The 17879-nt window shown below is 45.2% G+C and overlaps 1 protein-coding gene across 18 annotated transcripts in view; it reads right to left on the reverse strand.

Annotated features, from left to right (window-relative positions):
• DIS3L2 (DIS3 like 3'-5' exoribonuclease 2) overlaps positions 1-17879 on the reverse strand; it is an 867027-nt gene that overhangs the window by 19424 nt on the left and 829724 nt on the right. For all 18 annotated transcript variants that reach the window (XM_077487662.1, XM_077487653.1, XM_077487654.1 and 15 more), the window contains 3 exons: positions 3760-3890; positions 1768-1872; positions 695-796 (listed from right to left, as the gene is read on the reverse strand). In XM_077487662.1, the coding sequence (XP_077343788.1) occupies positions 695-796; positions 1768-1872; positions 3760-3890 (338 nt within the window). The remainder of the gene's footprint in view (positions 1-694; positions 797-1767; positions 1873-3759; positions 3891-17879) is intronic.

The following is a 17879-nucleotide window of genomic DNA, read 5'->3' on the forward strand; positions in this document are numbered from 1 at the left end:
GAGAACCTTGGAAGGAGACTCTGGCAGGAGTAGTAGGAGTAAAGTGTCTGCATGGCTGCAGAAGAGGACAGCTAGAGCACCAAATTCAAATTTGGCACAACTCCCCCCTCCGACGGAGTATAGTGCAACAAATAGTTTTGCAGTCTGCACTTTGCAAGTTATTCTCTCAGGGAAAGAACTGCGGTAATGTAAGTACCACATCAGATTTTTCAGCAGGGAACAAAAATGCTAAAACACTATTGGGAGCCTGTACAAAAGTCTGATCAGAAAGTTAATACTAATTAATATGCTGCAGATAAAGTCAAATTTCAAACTGAGGTTAAACATTCTATCACAATCAATGGACACGGAAAAACAAAACAAAAAAACAAAACAAAAAACACAACACACCTCATATGTGGGACTTCCCCCTTGTAACACACACGGTTATCACTGCACTTTAACATGCCATTTATTACGCAAATGATCAAAGGCTGGATTGATAAACTGCAAGAGTCACACTGATTTACTCATTAACTACCACTAAGAAATTCTGTAGCTTGCAAATAGACTTAATTCATGGAATATAACGGTTGTACAAAGGAAAAAAAAAAAAAAAGGAAAATTTCTATTAGACCGAACAAGTATTATGGTACAGATCTAACAAAATACCCTTAGCTTCACTGTGATTAATTTGTACCATGGTCATATTTACCTGTGGCACTGGTTCATCTCCATCTTGTTCTGGTTTCCACAACAGAGTCAGCTCTGGCTTCTTACCCACTTGCTGGAAATGTGAGCTCACTAGAGGAAGGGCCTGGAAGACACATAAGCAGTGTGATTAGGCTTCCCACAGCCTAGACAGAATGCCAAAACAGATCTTCTGTATGAACATGCCTGATGGAAGAATTGCCTGAGTTGTCCATAACTAGCATAAACAGCTTCTTTTTTTTTTTTTTTTAACCTACACAAACAGGAAGAAAGTATTGGTCCAGTTGCCATACACAACTCAGTTCAATTTGTTCATAATACTTGAACAACCTATGTAGACCATACTATTTTAATGCCAATTTCTCAAGTAGAGCTGCAACTAATGTTTTTACAATTGATTAGTTGGTCAATGTTTTTTTTAATTAATTGTATAAAAACCTCAGAAAAACCTTGGAGCATAATTTAAATATAATGTAACGTTTAAAAAAAGAATTTTTGAATATCTATATGCAGTGTTAAGTATAAACAGCTATATGGTTACAGAACAAAATGTCTTATCCACTCTGAGAACAGACAGAAGAGATCTATATCCTATTAGAGGTTGAATCTGGTACATAACCGTCAGACTCCAACTGAAGACTTTTGCAGATTTTCAGAAAGGACTGTAATAAAAATATTATGCATGACAGAGTCCCTTGTCACAGGCAGATAGCTTGATACAATATAGGAATTCATTTTTTCTTTTGAAAATTTTAGTTTAAAGAATGTTCATTCTAATCATTAGTGGAGTCAAATTGCAGTTCATTTTCTATGACGGGAAAATTTGAAGAAGCAGAATGGAAAACTCTTCTCAATCTAATGAATTTTTGGACAGCTTATTTGGTTTTCATTCAGAAATTACATTCGTTTTTAAATTGTGAGCGCTGCACTGTATTTCCTGATATGTAAAATAATGCATTCTGTATGCAGGCCAACTAATCGATTATGAAAATAGTTGACAACGTTTCATAATCAAGTATTAGTTGTTTCAGCCCTATTCTCAAGTACTCTATTTCATGTGTCACTGGTCAAGCTTACGTTACAATAGATCCGCTTCTGGACACCGTATCTTAGCACCAAAACATCAAAGGACTCATTTAATACCCCCATAACCATTGCCTCCGACTCCAATGGGCCACTTTCCTAGAAAGACATAGAAACAGGGGCAATGAGAAAAAAAAGATCAACTATAACACACTATATGAAACAACACCTTCTAAATGTATTTGTATCATACCCAACAACATACTAAAAAATACTTCATAGAGATAATAGATGCATATAGAATATAGGCATAGTATCCATGGATTATGGTTTATAGGGTTGTACCTTCAGGTGCCTGGACATAGGCAAAGCTCTTGAGGAGAAGCCCCCTGGGGCGCTTCCCTTGTAAACCTCCCTCAGAATATTGGAATACTCAGGGGTTGGACTTGAGCGCCGTGTGGTAGATGTGTTTTTTAGTTATGTCAGTCCAAAGGGCAGTTTAAGGCATGGCAGCCCATTTTACTGAAAACAAAACAAACAGGTTCACCAACAGTAATGTGAAGTTCTTCTCCAGCAAAACACAATCACTGAAAAAAACGAGCCACTTTCTCTTGCCAGTAGCACCGCTGCTCTCATCTCTTCAGACTCAGACTCAGTTGCAGCACCTCACTACACAGGCCCACTCCTGGCCTTTAAGTAAGGTTCCCCAGCCCCCTGAGCTTGCTCACACTTTGAGACTCCATCTTGCCCCCCAGGACCTGCTAGCTGCTCAGGTTTCTCAGCCTCCCAGACCCTCTCTTGGACCCCCAGACCCTCCAAAGCTGTCCTGACTTTCCCGGCCCCGTGGCAAGGAATTCCCAACAAGGGATGTAGTCTTCAACAAGAACATACTGCATCTCTGAACAGAACTGGTTGAATTTAACTGTTCGCTGTCTAAGGAATCGTGCCATGGATGCAGAAAACTCCTCTGCAGATAGATAAGCTACCTACTGTGTCCAGATATATAGGTATCATTGGGTGCAGGTACATGTGCTATGAAGTGTTCCTGCTCCAGTGTTAGGGAAGACTTAGCACTTTGAGATGAAGTGTTATGTAAGGTCCTGGCAAAACAGTTAGGCCTAGCTTTTGCCATGGTTCCCTTATTCTTAGATTCTGTCATATTGTGCCAAGTGTTTTTTTCTTCCCATGGGTTACTCGTGAAGTAGCATGCAGAATATAGGGTAAGTGTGCCCTGAGGGATAGCGCTACAACCTGGTTGCAGACCATACTGTACCAAACTCCCTTGTGGAAAGAGGATAGGAGGAGTGCCTGATCAAGGCTGTAGATGGTAAAGCACATGAGCGGTATTATGATGCAATACTTGTTATTCCACCTTAGCCTAAGCGCTAAATGGTTAAGTTTGAAAAGTTTGCACAGATGTGAAATACATTACAATGTATCAGTTATGATAGTAACAATCAGAATACAGGGCAAACCTGGCTTTCCAGTCTGGTCCCTGTAAAGGATCTAGGCTTTGCCCATCATGGTAGGCTTACCCCCAAAGCATTATAATGGGGCTATGGACTTGTATAGCACCCTGCGGCTGACTAGATGCCAGGATAAATGCCCATGAAGGATCCAGTGCCTGGGGTAACATTACAGACCATCACCACAGCATAGGGTCTGGGTACAGTTCCAAAGGTTTTACCGAGGATAACCCAACCTGAATGCATGGTTTCTAGTGTAATATCTAGAACACGGTAATGAACTGATTGAAGAGCTGATTAAAGATTCCAAAGAAAAAAAAAATTTAAATGAGCAACTTCTCTGCAAGGGAAAAAGAGGTTCCTCCACTGTTGGACACTAGCAAAAAATTGAGGATTCACAGGTTATAGGGAAGGCGCATCCTCAAGAGCTTTGCCAGTGCCCAATCACCTGAAGCCTATAACCCATGTTCTAGGAATATTATGCCTTCGTCCTGTATAATTAAGTTCTAAGCTTTGTGTTGTTCCTTTCAGCCATTTCTTGAATGCTCTGATGTATACTGCAGAATGCTCCAAGACTTACCTTTACAAACACAGAGAAGAACAGCTCGGCACTAAGTTCCTGTACTCTTTTTGATGCAGTCTTTCGATCATTACAATGATCTGCTTGCTTCTGGATAGCATCCTGTGGCAATTTCAGCTTTGGACCACAGCCTAAAGAACACATTAAAGATTATTCGTAAAACAAAAAGTACAACAATTAGATTCTGCAAACGTTATACAAACTGTGCATTTGCAAAACATGCTGAAAACCCATGGTATCTTCATAAAGCTGCTTTTAAAATAATTATATCATGGCATCTTTGTGGTTTGCATGTCTTCAGCATTTTTATTAAAATGTATTGTAGCTTTACATTTTTGAAAGAAACAGGAGAATGATGTAAGATACTGAGTAGTTACTGTATATCCACAAACCACTATTTTTATTTATTTCACTCACTGAAAAAATAGGATTTTTATAACAGCTTACCTGTAAAATCCTTTTCTTTTGAAGTACATCACAGGACATAGAGACTCAGTAATTACTGATGGGTTATAGGGTATCACTAGGTGATTGACACTGGCACACCCTAGACAGGAAGTTCAATCCCTCATATAACCCCTCCCCCTACTGGAGGTACCTCAGTTTTGTAGCAAAGCAATATAAGTGTATTAGAAGAGGGGAGGGACCTCTGTGCCTCGTGATGTACTTCAAAAGAAAAGGATTTTACAGGTAAGCCGTTATAAAAATCCTATTTTCTTTCTTGTACATCATGGGACACAGAGACTCAGTAATTACTGATGGGATGTCCCAGAGCAATGCTATCTGAGGGGAAGGGAGGCTCAGACTTGAAGACCCTGTACCGCTGCCTGCAGCACACTACGCCCAAAGGCGATTTCCTCATGCCTTCTCACATCCACCTGATAAAATTTAGTGAATGTATGGACTGATGACCAGGTTGCGGCCTTGCAGATTTGAGCCATGGAGGCCTGATAATGCACTGCCCACGAAGCACTAATAGCCCTAGTGGAGTGCGCCTTGATTTGAAAAGGCGGAATCTTTTGCTTCAAACCATAAGCTTGAACAATTAGTTGTCTAATCCGTTTAGCAATGGTAGATTTCGACGCAGCCTGTCCTCTCTTAGGACCCTCTGGCAATACAAACAAAACATCAGTTTTGTGAACCTGAGCAGTCGCTTACAGATAGGCTTTGACTGCTCTCATGACATCCAAAGAATGTAGTGACTTCTATTCCATAGAGCAGGGATTTGGAAAAAAAAAAGAAAGGCAGAACAATATCTTGGTTTAGATGAAAACCTGAGACCACCTTCGGTAGAAAACTAGGATGAGGGCAAAATGCCACTCTATCCTTGTGCATTATCAGATACGGTTCTTTAAAGAGAGGGCCACTAATTCTGATACTCTTCTGGCAGAAGAAATGGCCACCAGAAAAATGAATTTCCTTGTCAACAGAACTAAGGGAATTTGATGCATCGCATCAAAAGGCTGCTTCTGTAAAGCTGACAGAACCAAATTCAAATCCCAGGGGTTCAGAGGCGCCCTAACTGGAGGATTAAGGCGCATTACCCCTTGTATAAAGCTTCGGACCAAAAAATGCGAAGCAAATGGACGTTGAAACAGAACCAATAAGGCCGCGACTTGGCCCTTGATGGTACTCAAGGCCAGTTTCATCTCTAACCCATTTTGCAGAAATTTTCTGGGGTGCCAACCCCTGGATTCTCACCAGGAGACACATGCTTTCCAGACTCTCTGATAAATGATTCTGGAAGCTGGCTTTCTTGCATTAATCAAGGTATATATATCACAGGGCCCGAAAGCCCACGATTCTTCAGAATGTGGGTTTCAATAGCCAAACTGTTAAATTTAGCGTTTATAAGGTAGGATGGAATACTGGTCCCTGGGATAGCAGGTCTGGACGGGACGGTAGGGTCCAAGGAGAGCCTACTGCCATCTTCACTATTTCTGCATGCCAAGCTCTTCTGGGCCATGCTAGGGCCACCAGAAGCACTGACTTCTTTTCCTGTCTGATCCTGCAAATAAGTCTTGGCAGTAGCAGAATAGGAGGGAAAGCATAAATCAGAGAGAACTGATGCCACGGAGTTACCAACGCATCTGTCCCGCATGCAAGAGGATCCCTCGTTCTTGACACAAAGTTGTTGACCTTGTTGTTAAACCTGGACGCAAAGATCTACATCTGGAACCCTCCCCATCTCTGGCATATGGCCAAGAAGACGTCGGGGTGAAAAGACCATTCCCCTGGGACCAACTGCTGGCGGCTCAAGCAGTCCGCCTGCCAGTTCTCTACCCCCAGAATGAAGACTGCCCATATGCATGGCACATGTCTTTCTGCCCAGATTAAGATCTGGTTTACTTTTCTCTGAGCTGCACGGCTCTTGGTGCCCACTTGGTGATTGTTATAAGCCACTGCTGTGACATTGTCGGACTGGATCCTGACAGGTCAATCCTGCAACCTGAGTTTCCAGGCTTTTAGGGCTAGATACGCTGCATAGATCTCCAGAATGTTGATGGGTAAGGCCCTCTCGGTCTTGGACCATCTCCCTTGGACAGTCGACTGTTCCAGGACTGCCCCCCAACCCGAAAGACTGGCATCTGTTGTTACCACTGTCCAGGTAACTGGTAAAAAGGATTTTCCTTTCTGCAGATTTTCGGGTATCAACCACCAGTCGAGGCTCCAACGCGTTGTAGGGGACAGATGCATCGGAAAATCTAACGCCTGAACCTTCTTGTTTCAGGCCGATAGGATACTGTTTTGCAGTAGCCTTGAATGAAACTGAGCGTAGGGAACTGCTTCGAATTAAGCTACCATCTTCCCCAACAACCTCATACAAAGACGAATAGAAGGACCCTTCTTTGCCTTGACTACCTGAATCAGTTCTCTTATAGCACTGATCTTTGCTTGGGGTAGGAATACCTTCTGCTGGACTGTATCCATGACCAGACTCAAATACTCTAGTCTTCTTACTGGTTTTAAAGAAGACTTCTCTAAGTTGAGGACCCAGCCTAGGCATTCCAGGTAGTTGATTGTGGTGACCAAATTTTGGTCAAGGCGGGCTACCGACCGGTCTATCAAGAGCAAGTTGCCAAGGTATGCCATTATTGTTATACTTTGGGCCCTTAATCTGGCTAGAGGAGGGGCCAAGATCTTTGTAAACAACCGAGGTGCAGTAGCTAGCCCGAAAGGCAGAGCTACAAACTGAAAGTGGCCTTTCTCTACTTCGAAACACAGGAATTTTTGATGAGCAGGGAAAATAGGTACATGCAGGTACACATCCTTAATGTCTATTGATGCCAGGATGGATACTACTGATTGGATCGATTCCATGCGAAAGGACCGTATCTTTAGAAATTTGTTTAAATCTTTGAGATCTAGAATGGGTCTGACATCTCCGTTTGGCTTTGGTACCGGGAAAAGGTTTGCATAAAACTCCATTCCCTGCTCTTGCATGGGAACTACCATGATAACTTTTTGGGACAATAGTCACTCCAACGCTAGAAGGAAAGACTTCTTTTTCTATGGGTCTCTGGGTATATTTGATCTGAGAAAACGAGAAGGGAATTCTCAGAAATTCTAGTTTGTAATCTAGAGTTATTGTGGAGACCACCCATTTGTCCCAAAATTCCTCCTGCCAGAGCCCTGAGAACATTAGCAGTCTTCCCCCCACTCGAGTGAGCGGGGGCGCCCCTTCATAAGGAGGTCTTAGTGTTTTGACTTGAAGACCTTCTCCCCCAGGACTTCTTTTGTCCCTGGGGTCGACTCAGTTTTAAACTTTGAGCCTGACGGAGGAGGCCATCATGACTGCCTGGAGGCTGATGACCCTGGCACTGGAGAAAGCGCCCATTTAAAGGAGGGACATTTACCCCTTTTCTTAACTGGTAAAAGGGTGCTTTTCCCACTAGAGATCCTTTGGATATAATTGTCCAAATCCTCTCCAAACTGTTTTGCACCAAGAAAGGGAAATTCCGCCAGGAGTTTCTTACATGGTGATTCGGCTGACCAATTTTTCAGCCATAAGATTCTACGCATGTGTACCAACCCAAGCGAAAGGTGAGAGGTCTGAAGGATAGAATCTCTGATAGCATCAACAGCAAAACACAAAGCCACTGGTAGGTTAGCTAACCCCCGGGCTTGCTGTTCAGGTAAAGCTTTAAGCACCTTTTTAACATGGTCTCTCAAATATTGACAGACTCCAATTGCTGCCACTGCAGGTTGAGCTACTGAACCTGCCAAGGAGAAAACATTTTTCAATAGGAATTCCATTTTCTTATCAGTTGGATCCCTAAGCATCTGAGTGTTGTCAACAGGACAAGTCAGGCTTTTGTTTACGGAGGAAATGGCATCCACTGCCGGTATACCCCACATCTTAGTAAATGTTTCCTCCATAGGATAAAGTGTAGAAAACTTTTTAGGAGGAAAAAAATTTTTTTATTTGGGTGATCCCACTCAGAATAGATAAGCTTTTCCAGTAAACCATGAACAGGAAAGGCATGTGCAGTTTGAGGAGGTTTCAGTGAACCCAAAGAAGAAGTGGGTTCTTTAACTGACTCAGGTATGGGTAACTTAAATGTGGAATGGACCAATCCAGCAAGAATTTGCACCAACATCTTCTCATCCTGAGAAGCTGAAGAGGGCCCTTCTCCACTAGATTCCTCAGAAGTGGAATCATCAGTCTCCTCCCGATCCTCTGAGGGGGATTGCTCTCCTGTATCCCAGAGTTCCTCACTCTGAGGGTCCTGGGTGACAGAGAGGGGCCTAGGGCGTTTTCTTCCACTGAATGAAGATGCTTTTAAGGGCACTGATCTTTCCTCTAAACCGTTCATGATTGAGGAAAAAACCTCCTGTGTAATGTATACAGGGGCTGAAGTGCCAGAAGCAGCTGCAGCCCCTGACGGCTCTCCCTGGCCAGCCTCCCTGGGTCCTGCAGGGGGGAAGGTGCTGCAGAGGGGGGGGGGGGGTCCTCAGAGCCTGAAGGGGACCCCTTTGAGCCCCTATTCTTCGGGTACTTGTACCTCTTCTACCTTCTAAAGGTAGAGGTACCACAAAAAAATGCACTGACTGCTGAGCACTGTAGTTCAGCAACTGCCGCTGCTACCAAGACTCAGTCTGGTGCCCAAGTAAATGCTACCTGGGAATGCCTGTGTCATCCACACTTACATGTGCCTGTCAGCTCTGTGTCCCTCCATAGGCTGTGTGCGTCTGAAAAAAAGAGTGCACTTTAAAGCCTGTGTAGCCTTGTGCTCCGCCCCCCCCTCCTCCGACCACTTCCACCCCACTCGTTTTTCACAAACGAGCGTTTCCCACGCGAGCAGAGGCTCTAACCCTGCTGACAAGCATGGAGGGTAGGCTAGGGCAGAGGAGAGGGAAGGGCCGGTGGACGTGAAGCCGCTGTAATGGCGGCGGCGAATGGCGGTGGACGGCGGCGGGTGGTGCAGTATGTTACCACTCTCTTCCCAGGCCTGTCTCAGTCCCCTAATCAGTGTAGGGAGAATCCCAGAAGGAAAAAACCCCCTTACCTTCATCCTTCCTGGAGCATGGCTGGAGGAGCATAGAGCGTAGACACCAAGCAGACAGATCAGGTATGAAAGGTATGTGCTCTGGGCAGCCGACTATAGGCATAGCATACATTTACTTAAAAGGAGAAAACCTAATAGAATTAGAAATATTATTGAGGAGTCCCCCTTACCTTTCCAACTGCAGGGTTTGAATAACAGACCCAATTTTCACCTCTCACGGTGGGCTCCATTAGGAAAAAACCCTTCAGAGACTGGGGCCCCCCGTAAAGCACCTTGCCAGGAATATGGCTGAAAAAACCCAATTACTGGGTCCCCAGTAAGGATATTCCAGCGGAGCTTAGCACAGCACATCTTTACTTGTGACCAACACCTAAGATACTGGTTAAAAAACTGAGGTACCTCCAGTAGGGCAAGGGGTTATATGGGGGATTGAACTTCCTGTCTAGGGTGTGCCAGTGTCCAAACACCTAGTGATACCCTATAACCCATCAGTAATTACTGTCTCTGTGTCCCCTGATGTACGAGAAAGAAATAAGGCACACAAACATCTGCCAAGTCTTCCAGTGAAAAGCTTTGTTAGTATTGTGTCTAAAGAAATGTTATTGCCCATTAACAAGAAAAGTTATCCTTTTAGTTTATTCCTTTAAAAAAGGTGCAACTTTTTGCAATACGGCCAATTCTTGTTTAAGACACTTTGACAGGAGAGGCTAAATGGGTTTTACTAAAAGTGCTCATGTAGAGGACAACACTGAAGTGTAATGAAGGTACACATGCTCCTTATTTATGAAAACTACTGTCCTCCTATGTACATCCATGCTGTTTGCCCATTCATTTTGTGACACTTGCATATTACATTGTAAGCTCCAAAGAGTAGAGCCCTCGCATTACTCCTGTATCGAATTGTGATGTAACTGTACTGTCTGCCCTCATGTTGTAAAGTGATGTGCAAACTGTTGGCACAATATAAATTCTGTATAATAATAATGTAGACATTACCATATCTATTTTTTTTTCTTTAACCGTTTTTTTCTGCCTATTGTATACCATTTAACTTTTTTTTTCTCTCGAGAAAAGGCAATTAAGGCCCTTTGCACATGGGTGTCAATTTGTTTATAGATGAGTAAACACATGTATGCAAGTAAATTACTGCACTCAAATTAAAATGTTATCTTTGTTTTACTGCTTTGCACGCAACGCTATATATTACTGATCTTTACTCAGCAGCATGCAATGTCCCATAGACAACAATGCATATAATTTCAGATCAGTAAAAAAAACACAGCAGTGTGCAAGCCTTGAGGAGGATAGGATTACCATGTATAAATACAAAGGGTGGTCTATTTAGTGAATTTGGTGTAGTTATTCATTTTCCTGTCTTTACAGACAAGGGGGCACGGTTTACATCTGGAAGAAAAAATTGGATTTTATACCTACCGTAAAATCCATTTCTCTGAGTTCATTGATAGACACAGTACTCCATTATTCAGAACCATATGGTTATACCGCCCCCTACAGGAGTAGGACACTAGGCAGAAAAAAAAGACTTGGCTATGCCTATGGGCAGTCCTAGGTGGTATACACCCCCCTCTCTGCTATAGGCCTTCTTAGAGAGGTGGGGGCTGTGTCTGCCAATGAACTCAGAGAAATGGATTTTACCGCAAGTCAAAAATCCCATTTTGTCTTTTGTTCATTGACAGACACAGTGCTCCATTATTCAGAACCATAGGGACGTCCCAAAGCAGTGCCAAACATGGGACAACAAAAAATCCCAAGGCTAACACAAGAGCTAACCAGGTAACAAGACCGCAACACAGAACGAGCTGGCCCTCAACCTGAGCAAGAACCCTTCAAGAGGGAACAGACTCTCTAAACAGCCTGCCAAAAAAGGCATCCGCAGATGCCAACACATCCACTTCGTAGAACATTGTAAAATTGTACACCGACGACCAAGTGGCTGCCTTGGAAACTTGCGCAACAGACATCTGATAACAGAAGGCCCAAGAAGCACTAAGCGTCCAAGAAAAATGCACCCCAACAGGGAAAGGAGGAACCCGATCCCCGAAAAAATAGGCCATAGCCATCAACTGTCTGATCCATTCAGAAATAGTCGCAGAAGAAGCAGACAACCCCTTTCTTGGCCCGTCCGTGATCAGTCTGACCTCCAAAAAGACTCAGTGGCTGCCAAATATACCCGAATCCCCCAAACCCCATCCAGGGCAGATGAGGCAAATTCCTTAGGATGTGTTGACCAGGGACACAAGGCAGGCAACACAATGTCCTTATTCAAATGGAAATCCGAGGAAGGAACGATGGAAAATTGCAAAGAACCACCTTAACCTTGTGTAACCCTGGGTAAGGTGTACGACAAGATTACACCACCATTTCTGACACCCCATGAGCAGATTAAGAGTAAGCAGTGGAATCTCCAGAATTTTTTGAGAGAGAGGGGCTTCTGGAGAACCAAAATCACCAAGTTCAGATCCCACTGCGGTAGAAGAGACCGCACCGTTGGAAACAGACATCGAACTCCTTGAATAAAAGGTACGCACCAGGGAGAGCGAGACCAGGGGATGCTGAAGACCACCCAGGCTGACACCTGGCCCTTGATGGTACTCTAGGCCCATTCTTGCTCAACCCTCCGTGAAGGGAGGTCGGAATCTGAGCCACCGACGACAAAGAATGAGGATGAATGCCTGGTGACTCACAATAAGATATATGCGGTTTCCACATCTGGAGGTAGAACCTCCTAGTGGTAGACACCACCCTAGCCATCAGCAGCTTCTGTACTGCAGCACCTAGCCCATCACAGTCCGGCCATTAAAACCAGCAACTCTAAAGTAGGGTGGAAGAACAGCCGTGGGACAGTAGATCCTCAGACCGACGGGACACATCCAGAGCAAATAGAATGACTTGAATCCCCGCTGCCGTGATCCTGCGCAAAAGCCACAGCAGAAGCTAGAGAGGAGGAAAAGTGTAGAGCAAACGTTACTAGCCCAATGGGCCACCAGAGAGATGGAGGTGCCCATCAGAGGATCCCGTGACCTTGCCAGAAACCTTAGTACCTTCCTGTTGAGCCAGGACAGAAACAGATCTACCACAGGAGTGCCCCATCAGAGACACATGAAACACGGCCCGGTGAAGGGCCCACCCCGTGGTCCAACCCTAGCCGGCTGAGGCATCCAACTGTCAGTATTCCACTCCTGGAATGCGTATGTCGGAGAGAGGGCTAGAACGAGACGTTCTGCCCACTGGAGGATGCTGGCAACTGCCAGGGCTGCCAACACCCTATTTCGCCTGCCATGGTGATTGACATAAGCCATCGCCGTTGCATTGTCCGACTGGATCTGCACCAGGAGCCCCCGAATTTGATCCGGCCATGATCCAGACATAGTCTGATCACTCGAAGTTCCAGGATATTGCTCAGTAGTCTGGATTCCACCAGCATCAAATGACCCTGAATCTCCGCATGTGGACAGACTAGCATTGGTGGTCACCTTGTTCAATACAAGGGGAGAAAGGATTTACCCCGAAGAACCGGAGAGTGAAGCCACCAGACCAGGGAACCTCTGGTTTCCTGGCTCAGCAGAATCCGATTGTCCATAGACCTCAGGCACTTGTCCCATTATGCCAGGATCTTCCTGAAGGGAGCTTGTATGAAACTGTGCAAATGGAATCGCCTCAAAAAAAGATAGATACCATCAGACCCAACACCCACATGCAGCTCCGGAGGCCCACCTGCCAGACAACAGTAAATGAAAAATGCAGCATGCAACTTCTGGGGTTTGTCCAGAGGAAGAAACACTGGCCAGAGATGAAGCCTGGTTCAGGCTCAGATAATTCAATGTTCAGGAAGGGGCCAAAGCAGACTTCAGATAGTATAGAAGCCAAATCTGTCAAGGTCTGTATAGGAGCTACTTTGCCCCTCATAGTTGAGGACTGGCAGAAGAAGATTGTACTGGCAGCCAAGGACTGCAACTCCCCCACTGACGTAACTATGCCAGAACTGGGGCCAAACACTCGAGGAGTGGTGGCAAGACCAAAAGGCAACACCTTGTGCTGATAATGTCCAGCACCCAATGGTGTAAAGCAAAATAGTGGTGGAGTCGGGGACTTTGTGGAATGCGTAAGTAAGCATTTGTGATGTTTATAGAAGCCAGAAAGTCCCCAAGATGAAGGGGTGCCACAGCTGTGCCATCCTGAACTTCTGTACCCACACAAGGCAGGTTAGGGTCTTGAGGTACAGAATTGGACGTACCATGCCCTCCATCATTTGGACTGTGAACAGGTTTGAATAAAACCCCTGAAAAACGGTTTCCGACAGGGGAACCAGGACAATCACACTGAAGCAACAGGGTTTGCTCATCCCCACGAGGAGAACAGCAAACAGTCCGGCGACAGAAGCACATTGGAAGCAAAAAAAAACATTTTGGGGAATAAGGCTGGAAAACTCTTGTAACCGGACAAAAGCAAGACGTGTAATGATGTCATCCAGGGTAGCCCTCCACAATACATGTCTAATCACCACTGTGGAAACAGAGAGCTCAGCAACCAGGGAACTGCAGCCAAGAGGCACAGCAGACAAACAGAAGCACCCAGACCAACTTGTCCGCCAATGCAGCAAAGGCAGGAGGATTCTGCTCCCCCTCCAGATATGTCAGCTGGATCTTTAGAAGCCAGAGATTCCTCTATTGGAATCATGGTTCCCTAGAGACAAGGAGATGCACTACCGGTGGAACAGTCCACTTCTGAAGGAGGGACTCCTCAAAGGGGTACCCCACAGCAAGCGTTTTCGGAAGCACAAAGGGAACTTTGAACACTCCCAGTCTTCGTGGACAAATTTGACAAAGAGGGAGAAGTGAGCGCTTTCGCCGCGCAAAACCGGCCCTCCGCCACAGCTACTGCTGCATCCGCCATCTTGAAAAGTTCCCGCATAGATGTAATAAGTGCGTCAACTAGTGCCTTTTCGTGCACCACAGTTGTGGAGGAATCATGCTCACTCCCTGACAGCACAGGACCGTGGCCACCAATCTATAAGGTGGGCCACGTCCATGGTGGCATAGCCAGATATAGGATCACTTGAGACAAAGGAGGACAGGGGAGGGTGGGGGGTGCCATTTACTAAGCTATATGCTTACGCGCCACCACAAAAAACTCAGGAGGGGGCCACCAACGGAGACCCCCACCACGCGAGGCTTGCACAGGAGATGTTGACCGAGGCCCCGAACAGAGGGTGCAGATTGATGCCGCCTACATGAGGTACCACTGAGGCCCCTCACAGGGAGCGCCAGGAGCACCCACGCCAGGTCCACCTATAGGACCCCCAAAAGGAGACCGCCCTCAGGGCCCCCTCTGGTAGGGGGGCGGCCACGAGGCTTAGCAGGCCGCAAAAGCAGCTCCCTAAATTTTCAGCTGCTGACCGCGAGTGCGTGGCCTGCTGGGGGACCAGACCGATCCACTGAACAAAGGGTGGACACTCAAAAAACGTAAGCGGTGGCCTCTGCCGCCTGCCCTGGGGCTGCCCACCCAGCACCCGGTTGGTAAGCCTAAATTTTGGGCGAGTGCGCGGCAGGACCGGACCGATCAGAGGGCAGACACCCAAAAGCGAAAAAACGGCGGCCTCGCGCGGGAAGGGCAGGAGGAGAACACCAGATGTAACGACCATCCCAGGGAGTAACCACATCCCACACCCAGAGAAGGAGAGGAGAGGGCACCGTACTCACAGATCCAGCATGTGCTCACTGGCCAGACTGGGGAGACCACTGGATCTTAGTCTCCAGCCCGTCGCCCAGCCCAGCAGTTGATTGTAGGGAATTAGGTCCTGACTAGGCAGAAAAAAAACTGAAGGCCTAAAGCAGAGAGGGAGGTGTATACCACCTAGAACTGCCCATAGGCGTAGCCAATTCTTTTTTTCTGGATAATGTCCTACTCCTGTAGGGAGCGGTAGAACCCTATGGTTCTGAATAATGGAGCGCAGTATCTGTCAATGAACGAAAGACTTAACCTCCATATATGGAAAAGACTTCTTCACAGTAAGACCTTTTAAAATGTGTAATAGGCTTCCTCAAGAACTAGTTCTGCCCATCTCAGTCAATTGTTTTAAAAAAAGAGCTGGATGTATTCTAGAGGTCGACCGATATATCGGCCGGCCGATATATCGGCCGATATTTGCCGTTTTTTAAATAATCGGCATCGGCCGATTGTGTTAATAAAAAGCCGATTCTACAGCGGGACTTTGAAATAACTTCTGTAAGAAGTCAATATGAGTTGCCTGAGTCGTCATAGCAACACTTTCCTCCACTCTGGGCAGACTGCCAAGAAAAGAACTAAATGATACAACGTTTACACTTCTGAATGAATGAAGTCATCTCTGTGTAGAAGTTCTCAGTTTAACCATTTAAAGACTAAATCTTTTCTGACACTTGTTGCTTACAAGTAAAAATCCTGTATTTTCTGCCAGAAAATCACTTAGACCCCCCAAAAAATATATATATTTTTTTAGCAGAGATCCTAGGGAATAAAATAGCGGTTGTTGCAATATTTTATGTCACACGGCATTTGCACAGAGGTCTTTCAAATGCATTTTTTGGGGAAAAAAATACACCATTTAAAAAATAAAAATAAAATAAAAACAGTAAAGTTAGCCCATTTTTTTTTTTTTTGTCCAAAAGTTTTGACTACCTGTTTTTATTTAATATATAGGTTTTTTGTTTTTTTTAATCTAGATCATACATACAAGTAAACTGATTGGAGGTTTGTTTTGTTTAATAAATGTTTAAAGCGGAAGTCCGCCGGGACTCCGCGTTTTTTTTTTTTTTTTAAAAGCCAGCAGCTACAAATACTGCAGCTGCTGACTTTTAAAATAATGACACTTACCTGTCGAGTGCTGCCGCCGCCGCCATCTTGGGTATGGCAATCAGGAAATGGAGCCTTTCGGCTTAATTTCCCGGTTCCCTACTGCGCATGCGTGAGCCGCGCTGCGCAATGAGGACGGTCCCCGCTGCCTCTGGGATCTGTGTGTTTCCCAGCAGGCAGCGGGGCACTTGCGGAAGGGGGTGGGCACTTGCGGAAAGGGGCGTAATGTACGCCCCTTTCCGCAGAGAGCTAGCCCGGAAGTGGGTGCAGTTACCTGGATTATCCAGGTAACTGCACCCCCCTCCCCCCTGAAAGGTGCCAATTGTGGCGCCGGAGGGGGGGAGGGTTCCGATGAGCGGAAGGTCCATTTTAGGGTGGACTTCCGCTTTAAGTGTAAGAAATTTTCTGTATCACTTATGAAGACTGCTTTCACACTGGAGTGGGCAGACGTTGATGGTAAAACGCAAGTTTTAGCGGCTCTTTACCATCATTTTAGCGGTGCTATTTGGCTGCTAGTGGGGCACATATAACCCAGCTAGCGGCCAAGGAAGAGGTTAAATGCGCCCATGAAGCACCGCTGCCAAATCGCATTGCATGCGCTTCGGCAGTGGTGCCCATTCATATCAATGGGCAGGAGTGGTGGAGGAGCGGTATACACCACTCCAAACGTGCTGCTTGCAGGACTTTTTTTTTTTAAGATCCTGCCAGCGCATCGCCTCAGTGTGAAAGCACTCTGTCTTTCACACAGACTGCAGGGGAGCCATTTTGCAGGCACTTTACAGGCGCTATTTTTAGCCCAAAAGCGCCTTAAAAACACCCCAGTGGGAAAGGTGTGTTAGATCAAGGGGGATTAAAAATAAATAAATAAAATAAAATCGGCCTAACATATCGGCCCAAAAAAATCGGCATCATATATCGGCTATCGGCCGCCATGATTTCTAAATATCGGCATCGGCATCGGCCAGAGAAAAACCCATATCGGTCGACCTCTAATGTATTCATGAATGCCCAAAATATAGCTGGATATTAACATTTATAAAACGTAGTAGGGGTTATAGTTGATCCAAGGAATATCCGATTGCCTTTAGCAGGATAAGGAAGGAATAAACTAGCATAGGGGCACCTTTAGACAGCAGCACTGTCAGTCTGGGAGGAGGGGAGTGTTGGATGGCCTGGCATATTTACATGCACTAAACAAATTGAAGCCAAACTCAACTCACACTGCAGTTACAGCGACTTTTTTCTTTTTTGGGATGAATTTTTTCATGAATAGATAAAAGCTGACCATTGTAAGTACCCTGTCAGTGGTAAATGGTTTGTTTCAACACAAACTGATCTGCAAGACAGTTTGTTCTCTTAAAAAACACCAGACTTACTAGCGAGATCACCATATGAAAATAAAAGCAAGCCTAGAAAAGCAAATGAATGCAGCCACATAATCGAAGAATTGATAAGCTGCAATACAATAAAGGTTTTCTTTTGGGTTTAATATCACTTTAAACATCCCCTTTAAAAAGTGGATAGAAAAAGAAAAACAAAAAGTGTAATAAATTGCAGATTACTAGTCCTTGGTGTGGTGGCTGCATTAACTTTCTTTTTTAAGCTTATTTTGCTTTATTGTTACCTAGTAATCCAGCAAATACCACTTCATTTTCCTGTCAATCCTTCACTGTATCTGTGGAGAAGCCACAAATGTTCTCCTGATATGGACTACAAAAACATTCTCCTCTCTTAAAGCGGGGTTCCACCCTAAAGTGG

Source organism: Lithobates pipiens, unplaced genomic scaffold (genome assembly GCF_037356315.1).
Source record: "Lithobates pipiens isolate NorthernLeopardFrog02 unplaced genomic scaffold, aLitPip1_a1.2 Scaffold_18, whole genome shotgun sequence".
NCBI classification, from domain to species: Eukaryota; Metazoa; Chordata; class Amphibia; order Anura; family Ranidae; genus Lithobates; species Lithobates pipiens.